Genomic DNA, 14,778 nt, shown 5'->3' with positions numbered 1-14,778 from the left:
CCTAGGCGAATTGCGGTCTGTCCACAGTTAGACCGTGGGGGGCTTATGTGGTAGGCTATGTTAGGTCCTAATCCATGTTAGGCAGGCTTGATATTTAAAGAGAACAAGAGGAAAGGGAAAACGAAGGGCTGAGAAGGGGCTATAAACATTACAGTGATATAGCCTATACCGATCATCGCCGAGTTCAGCCAATACCCCGGGGGAGGGGGGCAGTATAGAGAGTTCCGGTGTTAGACCTGTCTGCTCGCCGGCTTGAGAAGAGTGGTCATAGGCGGGCCCACTTTCTGGAAATGGAGGGACACTCTGACATTTCAAGACTGGCTCAGCAGAGTAGAAGAGGTCCGCCAACTGGAGGAAAGGGTTGCCACAACTAAAGGAAGACTGGAGAAGCATGAGGAGATCTGGAGAACCTGGATTTACCAGTTGGTGCCCATAATGATGGCATGAGCGGCTGTGGGGGCTCCTTGGGGGGGATTGAGCAGGCAGGACTGGAGCAACAATTCCGGACGAGCACCCCCCTGCCCTTCATCTTCCCCCTTTATTTTTTTCTTCTCTCTCCCTTTCCCCTCCAACTCTCCCTATCGGATTTATAACGTCTGCTATATTTTCACTCTCCCTCTCAAAGTGGTTCCTCATGAAAGCTCACTTACCAGGCCGCACGGGATAGTAACTAGCAGAGGGTGCAGGTAGCCGTGGTTTACTCTACAACCGCTTAGCCACGGGTCCGGCATCAATGCCCCAGGGACTAGACCCAATAGCGAACCGGGTGACCGTCACGGGACAGGTAATTGGCGAACATGAATAGGACAGTCCAATGCCGGGACTAGTATTTTAGCAGTATATATGGAGATTTCGTGCACAAGGGCAGTTGCAAACCTAAGTGACACTCCAAGTGTAAACAGCGCCCTTGAACACATCCAATGATACCTGTAGAACTGAACCTCTTATTGCAAACCCAAATTGGGAACCACAGGGGAGTAGTAATGCTCACAGTGGGGAGGATTGACCTAATTCTGTAACTGATTTCCACTTGTATACTATGACTGTATGTTGTAATACTTTTGAGAACATTTCCATAAAAAACTGAGATTGTCAAAAAAAATGATGTTTTAAAGGGTTGATTTCAAATATTAATCAGCCCTTTTAAAAACTGCAGTTACAATGAGAATATCCTCACATATAATGCATGTCAGCAAGCTCAGTTTAGAGCTTTCCTTTAATTTGAATTATGGTATCTCACCTATAACGGTTTTGTGAGATCTTCCACAGACCTCCATTCTGTACTGTCAGATGAAGCTCATAGATGCTTAAGATTGATTCAAATAGGATCATTTCTTTGCCAAGGTCCAGTTAGGCTGACCTTTTCCCAAGTCTCCCAGGGCATCACTATCAAACCATAACAAGTGACAATTTTGCTTTAAAAGCATCCGCAACCTGTCCACTTTTATCACTATAGGCTCCACAACCAAAATGCAGACTCATTTGCTAGTTTTTTTTCATGTGCTGCATTCTATCTTAATTCCTGGAGTTTATCATATTTCTCATCTTCCCTCTACCGTAGCCATCTCATCTCAAACTTTCTATCACGATCTCATCCTCATTCCATGTTGTCCACTTACCTGGGGTTGCTATTAACCCCTTAAGGACCAAACTTCTGAAATAAAAGGGAATCATGGCATGTTACACATGTCATGTGTCCTTAAGGGGTTAAACACACCTCCAACTAGGTTGTAAACTTAGAAGAACAAGGCTCTCAATACTTTTGTTTCATGTTGTCAGTATGTCAACTTGCTTTGATCATACAGTGTCATGGAACATTAGACAAATTGTGTCTTATTAAAAAAATATATATTATGAAAAATATATGTTGTATGACTGCTTATATCAGCTTATACATTTGAAGTCTAGTAGGGACAGGCAAAGTGGTATAAGCTATAGCAAAAATAAAAGACTTATATGTAGTGCTCACCATGCCAGATGATTAAAGGATACTATAGTCACCAGAACAACTACAGATTATTGCATTAGTTCTGGTGAGTAGAATCATTACCTTCAGGCTTTTTGCTGGAAGCACTGTCTTTTCAGAGTAAAAGCAGTGTTTACATTACAGCCTAGTGATAACTTCTCTGGCCACTCCTCAGATGGCTGTTGGAGATCCTTCCTGGGTCATGGCTGTCTACAACGCATCCAAACATTCAGTGTCTCCTCCCTCTGCATGCAAACACTGAACTTTCCTCATAGAGATTCATTGATTCAATTCATCTCTAGGAAGAGATGCTGATTGGCCAGGACTGTGTTTGAATCATGCTGGCTCTGCCCCTGATCTGCCCCCTTGACAGTCTCAGCCAATCCTATGGGGAAGCATTGTGATTGGATCAGGCTACTACTTCTGATGATGTCAGCAGACTGCTTGTTTTTCTGAGTCAAACAGCATGCAGAGTGACAGCTTCAGGCTTGAATACAGTAAGATTTTGCTATATTTATGGAGGCATGGGGGGCCCAGGGGGCTAGATGTTGGTTTTAACACTATAGGGGTCAGGAATACATGTTTGTGTTCCTGACCCTATAGTGATCCTTTAAGGCAACCATCACCCCTTTTTTTTTTTGCCACCTCCCCTGTGGGAACCTGACAATTTGTATGGAATTCTTTAACGCTCAGTTCTGTGAGCTTGCAAAGCCTCTTACACTTAGTGGCCGAGCTGCTGTTACTAAATATTTGTGCAACACAATAACAGTCCTTACAGAAAACATTTGCAGTTGTAGTATAGAAGAATTTTAATATTTCATTTGTTCTTATTTGACTTATTGAAAATGAACATACTGAGCCCTGCTGGTTTAAATAGTTAAATCCATAAAATAGCAGTATTCACATACTTCTGACCATGTGGTGTATGAATAGGCTTTCAGTAGATGCAGTGAAGGCTAAATTGATAAAGAAATGAAAGTCTACTTGGAATGTACTCAGAATATGTAAAAACACTTAAAGGAACACCATAGTGTTAGGAATATGAACCAGTATTCCCAAAGCTATAGTACCTCTGTACCTGGATATATATAGGCCCCACTGTTTGCAATAAAAAAAATAAATGAAAGTATTTACTTACCTTTTTCAGTGCGAGGCTCCTTCGGGGCGCTGCTTACCTATTCGCCTCCCGCAACGTCAAGAATCTCTCAGCATGGTCCAATTCAAAGCACCTCATTGAGGACAATTGAGGATCTAATACGCACGTGCTGCAGTTGTTTTAAATGCCTTCTTGTGGACGCCTGTGTCACAACAGAGTTTTAGTGCAGAGGAAGCACCTCGAGAGTTGGATTTATCCCTGCAATATAAAACAATCCTGTGTTTTTAGAAAGTGCAATGTTTACCATGCATGCCTAGTTCCAATCCATTGCTTCTCTATTAGAAGCAAAAGATTGGAGAACACAAGTGATGACAGCTTGGATGTGGACATCACCAGAGTAGGAGCTGGATGCTGCAGTGAAGGAGTCCTGGTACTGGAAAGGAAGTGAGTAAACTTTGATTGATTTAACTTTTTTATACAAGATGGGGTGGACAGAAAGGAAGCTATAGTCCCAAAATAATAATTGTTATTTTTGTGACCAATAGGTTTCCTTTAATATATTTACGCACACTGACTTTATCAATCATTTGTCATCTTATATAGTTACATAGTTACATAGCTGAAAAGAGACTTGCGTCCATCAAGTTCAGCCTTCCTCACATTTGTTTTTTTGCTGTTGATCCAACAGAAGGCAAAAATCAAAACAGTTTGAAGCACTTGCAACAAACTAGGGGGAAAAATCCTTCTTGACCCCAGAATGGCAGTCAGATTAATCCTTGGATCAAGCAGTTATTACCCTACATTGACAAATTATATCCTTGAATATCCTGTTTTTGCAAGTATGCATCTAGTTGCTGTTTGAACATTTGTATGGACTCTGATAAAACCACTTCTTCAGGCAGAGAATATATTTGTATAATGTTATCATATCCCCTCTCAGGCGACTTTTTTCTAAACTAAATAAGTTTAAATTTGTTAACCTTTCTTCATAGCTGATATGTTCCATTCCTTTTATTAATTTTGTAGCCCACCTCACAGCATATTCAATATGTGGTCTTACCAGTGATTTTCTCAAAATGATATTCTCGTCCCAAGAATGAATGCCCTTTTTCATGCATGACATTACCTTACTGGCCTTAGCCACTGCTGATTGACATTGCACATTGTTGTGTACAATTCCCAAGTCGTTTTCATGCGTTGTTATCCCTAATTTGCTTCCATTAAGGGTATACGTTGCTTGTGCATTCTTTACATAAAGAATGCACTTTGGCATTTTATATATAAAATATTCTTTATACCACCAAATCTTTTACTTAGGATGCTTTTTTGTTTTTTATACTTTTCACGACACAATATTTTCTTAAATCCCCCATTTGTTAGATCATGCTGATTACAAGTGCATTTCAATCACTAATGTATGTGTGTATATCTGTAGCCTCAGCAGCATTGAGGAGTTTAACATTAAGTGAAATATTGGCATCAATGGAGTCCTAGAACTATAACCACATCAATTAAAGGACCACTATAGTGCCAGGAAAACAAACTAGTTTTCCTGGCACTATAGTGTTAATAGGTCCCCCCACCCTCAATGCCCCCCTCCCACCGGGCTCTAGGGGGAGAAGGGGTTAAAGGCTTACCTTTCTCCAGCGCCGGGCTCCCTCGGCGCTGGGGCCTCTCCTTTCTTTTCCGCCAAATGCGCATGCGCGGCAAGAGCTGCGTGCATTCAGTCAGTCCATAGGAAAGCATTCTCAATGCTTTTCTATGGACGATGGCGTCTTCTCACTGTGAAAATCACAGTGAGAAGCGCGGAAGCGCCTCTAGCGGCTGTCAATGAGACAGCCACTAGAGGCTGGATTAACCCTAATGTAAACATAGCAGTTTCTCTTAAACTGCTATGTTTACAGCAGGCAGGATTAACCCTAGATGGACCTGGCACCCAGACCACTTCATTGAGCTGAAGTGGTCTGGGTGCCTATAGTTGTCCTCAAGCAGTTACAATGCCTACAGTGTCTCTTTAAATATCAAGCATTCTAATTGTGTTTCTTCCATTTTTTTTAATATTTCTAATGTCGTGACTATATCAAAGGTTAAAAGTCATAGTGGTGCAGGAACATATGGCTGCACAGAAGTGAATTTTTTTTTTTTTAAGTACTGCAATACCCTAACCTCATCATCTTTTTACATTTACACGTGGATCCGAACATGTGGCAGTATAATAATTTGTATTCCTTATTAACTTATTTATTAATGCTTATTAATATTAATAAAAACAATTAAGAAATGTATACATTTAAACTTAAGTGAAGATGTCTATTGGTGCAAACATGATAGAAAAGTAAATATGCATTCTGCTTAACGACATTTATTTTAGCTTATTGTGTATGTACTGCACATCGATTTGTAGCACAGTAACCTAAAATGTGACATTTTTTGATAATGTCTAATGCAAGAAATTACCAAAAATGGCATATTGTGCACGTATATGAAAATCTAATATTTCCGGAGGCATTGCTTAGTCATTTATAAACCATAAAGCTGGTACGTATTTCTCTGTATAGGAGTGCTGATGGAATATATTTAAATGCTGTTCGCTTACACGTTGGCACTAATGAGCCTCATATTGATGTAAAATGTATGACCCTGCGTGATTCTTCCCACCACAATTCAACACATTCCTGCCACCCAACTGACCTATGTGAGGAGTGGGAGAATACATATATACGCTGTGCTGTAGCGGTTTGAACTTTGTACAACAGCTTGGCTAGTTTTGCAGAAGTAAACAGCTTCAACCTGGACTACCACATTGGGAAAGTAATAATTTATAAACGCAACGTTGTACTGCAGATGCACTTTGTCACTGTAGACACAATTGACAATTATAAATGCTTCTCATAGCTTTATTATAACAATCACAATTGTACATTAGATCTGGGAAGGCTGTAAAGGCAATTGCTGCCTAACGGCTAGATCTGCCAAGTCTTCAGACTTCCCTTTTGTTCCAAGTTGTCAAAGCCTAACAGTGGATCCTGCTTCACCTGCTTCCTATTAAACTGGGCATAAAGGGAGGGATACTGCTTTTCTCAGGGGTGCAGTTCACAATTGGGGTACTTTTGTTCCCACCATCTAGCTGTCCCATACCATTGGATAATGTATGATCTGTTCTTCAAAGTATTCACCCCAAGAATTGCAACTTAAGGATTACAGGAAAAGTGAAGGGATATAATCACAGCAAAAGATCACAGCATTTGTGTAGCACAAACATCACAGTTCACCTGTAGCACAGTGTACAGGCATGTGATTGACATGTTTAAAGTTTGCAAGATGTCTTTGTGTATGTATTTGTACACGTTGGCAAATAAGAAGATTTATACATGTATGTGTATTGAATGTGTGTTGTAGAGGTACAGAATGAGTATTTATCTGTGCATGTGCAGCTAGCTCCTGTATACATGTACCCATATGTATTCCATTTTCTCTTTCTCTTTGTAGATATAGTTCTCTGTAAATAATCATGTATTTTTGGGTGCACTTGTATCTGTACAAGTCTTTGTGCCCACATAGCTAGTTTGCCTTGTTGCCTCTGCTTGGAGATTTTAAGGCTTTCTCCCCCTCTTCACTCTCTCCCAAGGCACTGCTTGCACATCTTGATCTCTGCTTTTCTCCTTTTGTCTGGGTGACAGTCTCTGACGCAACTTTGTTTACGGTTCATTAGCACAGACTGGTGGCTGGAACATTAATGCTTGACAGGTGCTCTTCCTTTTTGCTCTGGTCCCACTGGTGTATGACTGGTGGGTAGATAACTCTTCCAGAGTGAGCCCATGAAGAAAAGGCAGCAGATCTGGTACCATGATGATAGCGTGCAAGTAACCCAACTAAAATGAGCAGGAAGCAGAAAACAAGTGCCAACAGCGCTCTTTGTCCTCTATATCTATAGCCTGTGCCACTTTCCCTAGTCCTGGCACTGGCACATGCCGTTTTCACCCGGCCTCCCAAAATAGATACCCGCAGGCATACCCTGCATTCCTCTCCTGGCAGGAGTCTGGTGACATTGTAAGAATTTCGTCCCACGGGTAGCCTTGCCCTTTCCACACTGGCACCTGGGGTTAAGCAGCTCCATCGTAAGCTGCATCCTAGTGCATTGAGAGGTGGAATCCAAGATAGCAACAAATGACGTTCACCTACTTCCCCCACTCGTAATTGGACAGGGTCATCTCTAGATGGGTATAGCTGGTTTACCATTAGATGGACACTCTTGTAATCAGCTCCCACCAAATTTTGTGCTACACAAGTGTATAGTCCTGCGTGAGCTGATGACACTACCTGTATCTCCAGCGTCCCCTCCTCTTTTACCCTATAGCCACCCCACTCTGCAGATACTCCTAACTGCTCTCCAGAAGGTGTGACCCAGTATATCTGTGGCTCAGGTTCTGCCAGTGCTCGACAGTGTAAGGTTACACTCTGTCCACTGGAAGCCCGTACCCTAGGTGAGAAGGTTGGGACAGGGATAAGGGGCAGACAACGGTCACTCATTTCTCGAAAAGGAACTAGTCGAAGCTGTGTGCGACGTAATTCTGGAGGCTCTGCACATAGTGTTGATTGAGGTTCCATGAATCTGACATGGGGGGCAGTGGCATTTACCCAACGAATAACACAGTCACATCGCAATGGATTTCCATGCATTGCAATTTCCTGCAAGTTAGGAAGTGACTCTACAGTCTCCCTGTGTAGAGAGCTTAGAGCATTATTGTTAAGCATAAGTGTTTCCATGCGAGGCAGTTTTTGAAAAGCTCTTGGATGGATAAAAGAAAGTTTAGGATTGTTTGTGACTTCTAATTTAGTGAGTTCTGGTAGGTTTATAAGTGCCAGTTCATCTATTGATACCAGTTCTTCCATGCTGTTTAATCCCAGCTCCTTAAGCTGGGCCATATCAGCAAAGTCTTTTTGTTGAATGATGCTTAATGGGTTCTTGTTGAGGTCCAAAAACTTCAAGCTTGTCACCCTCTGTAGAGCTTTCTTGGGAACCTCTACCAGTTTATTATCATAGAAAGAGAGACTTTCCAAGTTTACTAGCCCTTCAAGAGCAAAGTCCGATATGTCTTTCAGTCCCATACCAGCCAAGACAAGGCTTCTAAGGTTCGAAAGTTGATGGAAATTCATATCCTGGATGGAGCACACTTTGTTTCCGCCTACCATTAATACTTCAAGAGCTGGCAACTCCCTAAACCAACGGTTATCTAGACTTGTCAGTAGGTTGGAATTGAGGTGCAGACGAAGCAGATGTTGCAGGCCAGAAAAGGCTTTGGGGGAGATGTATGACAGTTGGTTGTGGTTAAGATACAACTCTTCCAGACTCTCCAGTCCAGAAAAGCTATGGTCAGGCAACTGACATAATTGGTTCTCTTCAAGATGAAGGCTGACTAGCTGAGGCAGGTGTCTTGCATTGAAGTCTTGAATGCTTGAGAAACTGTTCTGGGATAAGTCAAGCTCTGTTAGGTTTTTAAGGTAGCCTAATTCTTGCTGCTCCAAGTGTGCAATATTGTTGCTTTGGAGAAGAAGAGTGTGAGTTCCTGCTGGAAGGCCACCTGGAACTTCTGAAACAAACAGGTCATTGCAGTCCACAGTATTGGCTTCTCTATAAGCTGACCTTGGAGTGTACCAGGGGCGTATCTGGCAAACACATTGTGACGGACATGCAACCTTCCAGGGTACAGCCGGGATGGCAGCTAGAGCGGACGATGCCCATAAAAGAACCAACTCCAACCCAAGAAGTCCCATTCTGTACCCAAGAAAAATTTCACAGCCGTCTCTCCCCATCGGTGGTTTGTACAGGAAAATTCTATGTTAAAAATCAAATTGGAGAAGGTAGTACTATGCTCTGTCAATTCAGTCAGCAGCTGTCTGCGTTAACACCACTCTTCTGACTTGAAGCCAGTGGGCTTTTCCTTTCTTTGAAATTGATGACATAATTCAGTCCTTCCACGTCTTGATAACTTCTGTGAAAATAAAATACTCATGGTTAGGACACAGAATTCAAATTCAGGATGGGTAATAGTACATACAAACCAAATGTGGTCACATAGTAGAGGGGCTACTAAAACTAAAAACATCACTAAACTATTTTATAATCTTTTCTCTGCACAATTGTCAGTAGTAAGAATTTTGGCTTGTTCTGTATGTACACTGGGTGAAACGTATAAAAATTAAACAAAATATGTATATTAATAGAATCAGTAGGAATTACGTGTTGTTTGCAAAGTTTTTAAAAGTTAGTCCTGTTCTATTAGTGACTTCTTTACAAAAGTACCCCACAAGGTCTTGCTTAAATTAGTTAAAGAACACTTATAGGACACATTCCTAAACTTAACACAGTTACCATGGAAACCAATGGACTGTTCCTGCTGATTGCTCCACATGCAGAACTTTGCATCACGACTACTACTTATCAAAAAAAAAGTTAATTTGCTCAATACATTATTTGCGTTACTTCTCCATGTTAATCCTGAACAATTGCTATAAAGACAGTAGATTCTGTTTGCATAAATTGACTGTTTCTAATCAAATCTCAAATCTGTTTCTATTGTTTTCCAAAATAATGTCCACATTATTATGGTTTCCTTACTTGCATGGGGAAAATCAATAAATAAGTTTGGGAAAGGGTTCTCCTAACCCCTTAAGGATAAAGGCAATTGTAAAAGTTCTGACCAAAACAAAACCTGGAATTTGAGCTATATGTTTGTTCAACCATAATTTACATATTTCATATTAAGTGCACCCACACTTATTATATATCATTTTGTTCAGGAGAAACGGGGTTTTCATTTAATTTCAAATCAAAGATTATAAATGGAACACAAACTGAAAGTGTAATAGTGTAAGTGTGAGAAATCAATACATGTTGTTATTTTCCAAATTCAGAATTACATTTAAACTGCCCCCATGTACAGATTTAATTGTGTTTTTGAAAGTTACAGGGTCAAATAAAGAGCTTGCCCATTTCAGTTTTTACAGCCACTGAGGGCAGACTTAGAGCTGCAATGTAAACATTGCAGTTCTCTAGAACAGCAATGTTTTGCATTGCTGCACTAAGTGCAAAAGGGACACAGCACTCAGATGACTTCAATTAGCTGAAGTGGTCTGGGTGCCTACAGCGTCCCTTTAGCAAACATAGACAACCCAGTGTATTGAAAATGGGTATATCCAGTCTTTTTAGTAGCCCCTCAGTCACAAACCCTGGCCAAAGTTAGTGTTCATATTTGTGTGTTTTTTTGCATTTTTTCACACAGAAATTGCACGTTCACCAATGATATCGATTATATTTTTATTTGTAGAAATGTATAATTTTATTTCAAGTGTGCATTTATTTATTATTTTAACAACCGAGGCAGTCCCCTGCATCAAATCTGTCAAACATGCTGTTCCGATCATGGTGTCATCTCGATCACGTGATTAGGATGGGCAGGACTGGCTTTAGTCAAAGTCCTCAACCTTTGGAGGATCTCTATAGTGTGGGACCCTTTGGGGACTTTGATCCAGTCACCTTGTATAGAAGGGACAGAAGACATTGTGTGTCGGTTCCTATTACAGCCTAAGCCTGGAGGAGTGGAGTACAAGGGCACTATTGGGCTGACTCAAACAGCCATTTCTGTTGCAGTCGTCTACAAAATGTTCGGAACGCAATTTCTGGTATCCCTTGGAGCTTCAACTGGCTTATAAAGCTCCCACTATATACTTGCTCCCTGATTGGGGAATTGGTTGAAGACCCATCCTTCCAGCAAGGGGATCATGCTGCTTAATATAGAGGGCTAATGGAGGGGTGGTATCTTTATATTTGTTTTATTTAGTTCTGTTAAAGAACCACTATAGGCACCCAGACCACTTTAGCTCAATGAGGTGGTCTGGGTGCCAGGTCCATCTAGGGTTAACCCTGCAGCTGTAAACATAGCAGTTTCAGAGAAACTGCTATGTTTACAAATGGGTTAATCCAGCCTCTAGTGGCTGTCTCATTGACAGCCGCTAGAGGCGCTTTCCGCGCTTCTCACTGTGATTTTCACAGTGAGAAGACGCCAGCGTCCATAGGAAAGCATTGAGAATGCTTTCCTATGAGACAGGCTGAATGCGCGCGCAGCTCGTGCTGCGCATTCGCATTCAGCCGATGACGGGGAAAGGAGGCGGAGATTCCCCACCGCCGAGGGAGCCCGTGGTGGAGAAAAGGTAAGATTTAACCCCTTCCACCCCCCAGAGCCCAGCGGGAGGGGGGCCCTGAGGGTGGGGGGGGGGGGGGACCTAGAGACCTTATAGTGCCAGGAAAAGGAGTATATTTTCCTGGCACTATAGTGGTTCTTTAAGTATTTTTTACTCTTTAGTTATACTCTGTTGTATTTCTATACTCTTGATCTGACAGCCTACTGTGGTGGTTTAAACTCACCTGATCAAGTTATTCTTTATTCATAGAACAGAGGGTGTATAGGGCCCTGCTCAAACAAGCACACATTCTAGGAGTGGGGTAAAGTGGTAAGGATTGGGTCTATTTAAGAGGTAAGGGTAGGAATGTATTGATGTATGGGATAATTAGGTTATTAGAATAGTTTACAATTAAGTGTTGATTTTTCTGCCTGCTAGTTATAGCTATAAGCTGAGGATGTCTCTGTGTTGATACTTGGTAAAATAAATATATCCATGTTAATGTTATATTATATTTAAAATGTGCACCCCTTATATATGAATGTTATTATGAATAATATTTGTATTCTCACATTTTTGGATACAATGATTCTGTGTATGTTACCCTATTTGCTATCGACTAATCACTGCACAACAAAAATGAAAAATAAATAATGAAAAACTGCAAGTACAGAAAACGACAATAACAATGATCTACAGGTAAAAGATGGTGTCCAAATAATAATATACAGGAGGGCTGAGAATGGGGTCTGTTGATTTTGTGTTCTGTATAATGAGCTGGTTAATATATCTATTTATGTAATATTAAATCAATATTAAATTGAGGCCTTAGTTATATTTCCAACTACCATGGGCTTAAAATTGAAATTCCTTGGTGGATTACTCATTGTTTAATAAATAACCCTGTTTATTTTAGGTTCTGAAAAAATAGTCTAGACCAGCGGTTCCGCAGAATGTTTCCCCAAAGCTATGATTATAGCAACGCAAAACATTACTGCTGAACAGGGGCCCGGTCTGGTGCCGCAGTACTTTAAAGGGACACTATAGTCACCAGAACAACTACAGCTTATTGAATTTGTTCTGGTGAGTAGAATCATTCCCTTCAGGCTTTTTGCTGTAAACACAGTATTTTCAGAGAAAATGCAGTGTTTACATTACAGCCTAGTGATAACTTATCTGGCCACTCCTCAGATGGCTGTTAGAGATCCTTCCTGAGTCATGGCTGCCTAAAATGCATCCAAACATTCAGTATCTCCTCCCTCTGCCTGCAGACACTGAACTTTCCTCATAGAGATTCATTGATTCAATTAATCTCTATGAGGAGATGCTGATTGGCCAGGGCTGTGTTTGAATCATGCTGGCACTGCCCCTGATCTGCCTCTTTGTCAGTCTCAGCCAATCCTATGGAGAAGTATTGTGATTGGATCAAGCCACCACTTCTGATGATGTCAGCAGACAGTTTGTTTTTCTAAGTCTAACAGCATGCAGAGTCACAGCTTCAGGCTTGAATACAGTAAGATGTTTCTATATTTATGGAGGCATGAGGGGCCCATGGGGGGCTAGATGGTGGTGTTAACACTATATGGTCAGGCATACCAATAGGGAGAGAGACATAAATAAATAAGAGACAAATGGGAGGAGATACAAGCAGGGCAAAAGACACAAAAGTTGTGCTGTACAGTAGTAGGAGAGGTTGGGAAGTAGGAGATGGGGAGACCGGGAACACCATAAGAAAACACATACACAAGTATACACCTTCGTTCATCTATACTATCCATCTACAGAAATACACACCTGGACTAACACACTGACAAAATGTCTGCATTCCCACATATACACACAGTGACAATGGCCAATGCAGGGTCCCCTTTTGGACATCATCATTATCTGTTGTAGTTCCATAACTCCTAAAATGTGTTTTTAGATGTGTCTGGAGGTGGATTGTTTATTTTTTTTTTATAATATCTAGCTGGTAGGTGGACATTTGTTCACTGCTCTGTGAGAGATTGTTTGTTTAACAGGTGATTGTCAGCAGCTTTGCTACATGTCAAAAGGTGTTTTTTTTGTGTTTTATCATTAAATGTTTAAACCTCCTTCCATGAAAAGCATAACCTTTATTCAAATTCCATAAAACAAAACAAAAACATAGAAGATATGCTGCAAGCCAGAGGGAAAAAAAAGAATATCCCAATGCTTTTTGTGTGATAGCTTGTACCCTGTAATTTTAAACACATTTTCAATTCCCTCTCCGCCATCATCATAGTTCTCCTTCTCAGCATCATTTTCTCCATCCCACTAGCACAGTGTTTTCTTTTGCTATCTTTCCCCACTCCTCCATCTTCCTGTTTCCATTGCCTTTTCTTATTTTGCCTCCCCACATCTCTCTCCCTCGCCCCCACAGACCAAGTCTTTTCTTCCATAGCCCTTTATTTCCAGAGAGCCTCTTATTAGCTGTCACCATGGAGACGGACCAGCAAGCATCAGAAACGATGATGAGTTTGGCCAGAGATGCTGTTCTGACCTCAGAGAACGATAATGCTGAGAGATTGTATTTTAGCGAGCAAAGAAAGACAGACAAAATCGTAGAACTGCGGATTGTGCTGTCTTTCAATAAACATTGTTCTGGTTGACCCATAAATGACAGGAAAGGGAAAGTTTAATTGAAAAACGTCAAAACGGTTCCTGCAAACTGATGCCCAGACGACCTATGAATATTCTGTTGCAAAAATGCTAGGATATTATTGTTTGGCTTTAGTACACAGCAAAAAAAAAAATCATGAGGTTTAAATAACTGCACTGATTTATAGCTAAAGAATCATTCTAAACATTGTAAGAACTTTCCATCATCTGAGAGTGGGCTGTAGTGGTAGTGTCAATCAGACAGCTCAAAACAGGTCCAAGTAGACAGCCCATGCACAATAGGGAAGGCTCTGACTCCCCTCCCAAGATAGTTGAGCTGCAGATTGCACATGGAAGGTGTGTGGCTCAGTATTCATACGAAAACATAGCCCAGTTCTCTAAATAGTGTGAAGCATATTGTGTATAATGATAACACTGTTGTATGGCTGCTATCAGTCACTTACAATCAATCATTCTAAGTTATCCCATAAGCCTCTGCTGGACAAGGGATTATGTGATGAAACCAGTTCCCATATAAATGTTACAGTAGACCTGCACAACTTGGCAGTAGGTAGGGGCCAAAATGAAATTAGGCTAAACTTCTCTGGCCTCAGATGGGTTTTTAGCGCCTCACTTTCTAAGTAAAGGTATAACATTACATATAAAAATATAGATACACACACTGATAGACATACAGATGCACACACTGACAGGCATACAGATACACACAGTGGCAGAACTACCACTGGGGCAGCTGGCCCATGCAGTTAGGGTCACCCAATGGGTATTTCTGAAAAAGGGGTCGTGGCCCTTTAAGAGCCTGACCGGGCCCGTTTCACATTAGCATGCTGGGAGCAAGTGAGATCAGATCACTTCCTCACGGCCACAGGAACAGCTGCGCGGGACGGAGAGGAGC

At 41.2% G+C, this 14,778-nt stretch overlaps 1 protein-coding gene across 1 annotated transcript in view; it reads right to left on the bottom strand.

Annotated features, from left to right (window-relative positions):
* Positions 1 to 5,931: 5,931 nt before the first annotated feature.
* Positions 5,932 to 14,778, bottom strand: part of LRRN2 (leucine rich repeat neuronal 2) — a 68,688-nt gene continuing 59,841 nt past the window's right edge. Inside the window, exon 2 of the mRNA XM_063452264.1 lies at positions 5,932 to 9,055. Within this exon, the coding sequence (XP_063308334.1) occupies positions 6,771 to 8,876 (2,106 nt within the window). The 5' untranslated portion in view covers positions 8,877 to 9,055 and the 3' untranslated portion in view covers positions 5,932 to 6,770. The remainder of the gene's footprint in view (positions 9,056 to 14,778) is intronic.

Source organism: Pelobates fuscus, chromosome 1, assembly GCF_036172605.1.
Source record: "Pelobates fuscus isolate aPelFus1 chromosome 1, aPelFus1.pri, whole genome shotgun sequence".
In the NCBI taxonomy this organism is placed as follows: Eukaryota; Metazoa; Chordata; class Amphibia; order Anura; family Pelobatidae; genus Pelobates; species Pelobates fuscus.
This window is presented reverse-complemented; position numbering and strand designations above follow the sequence as displayed.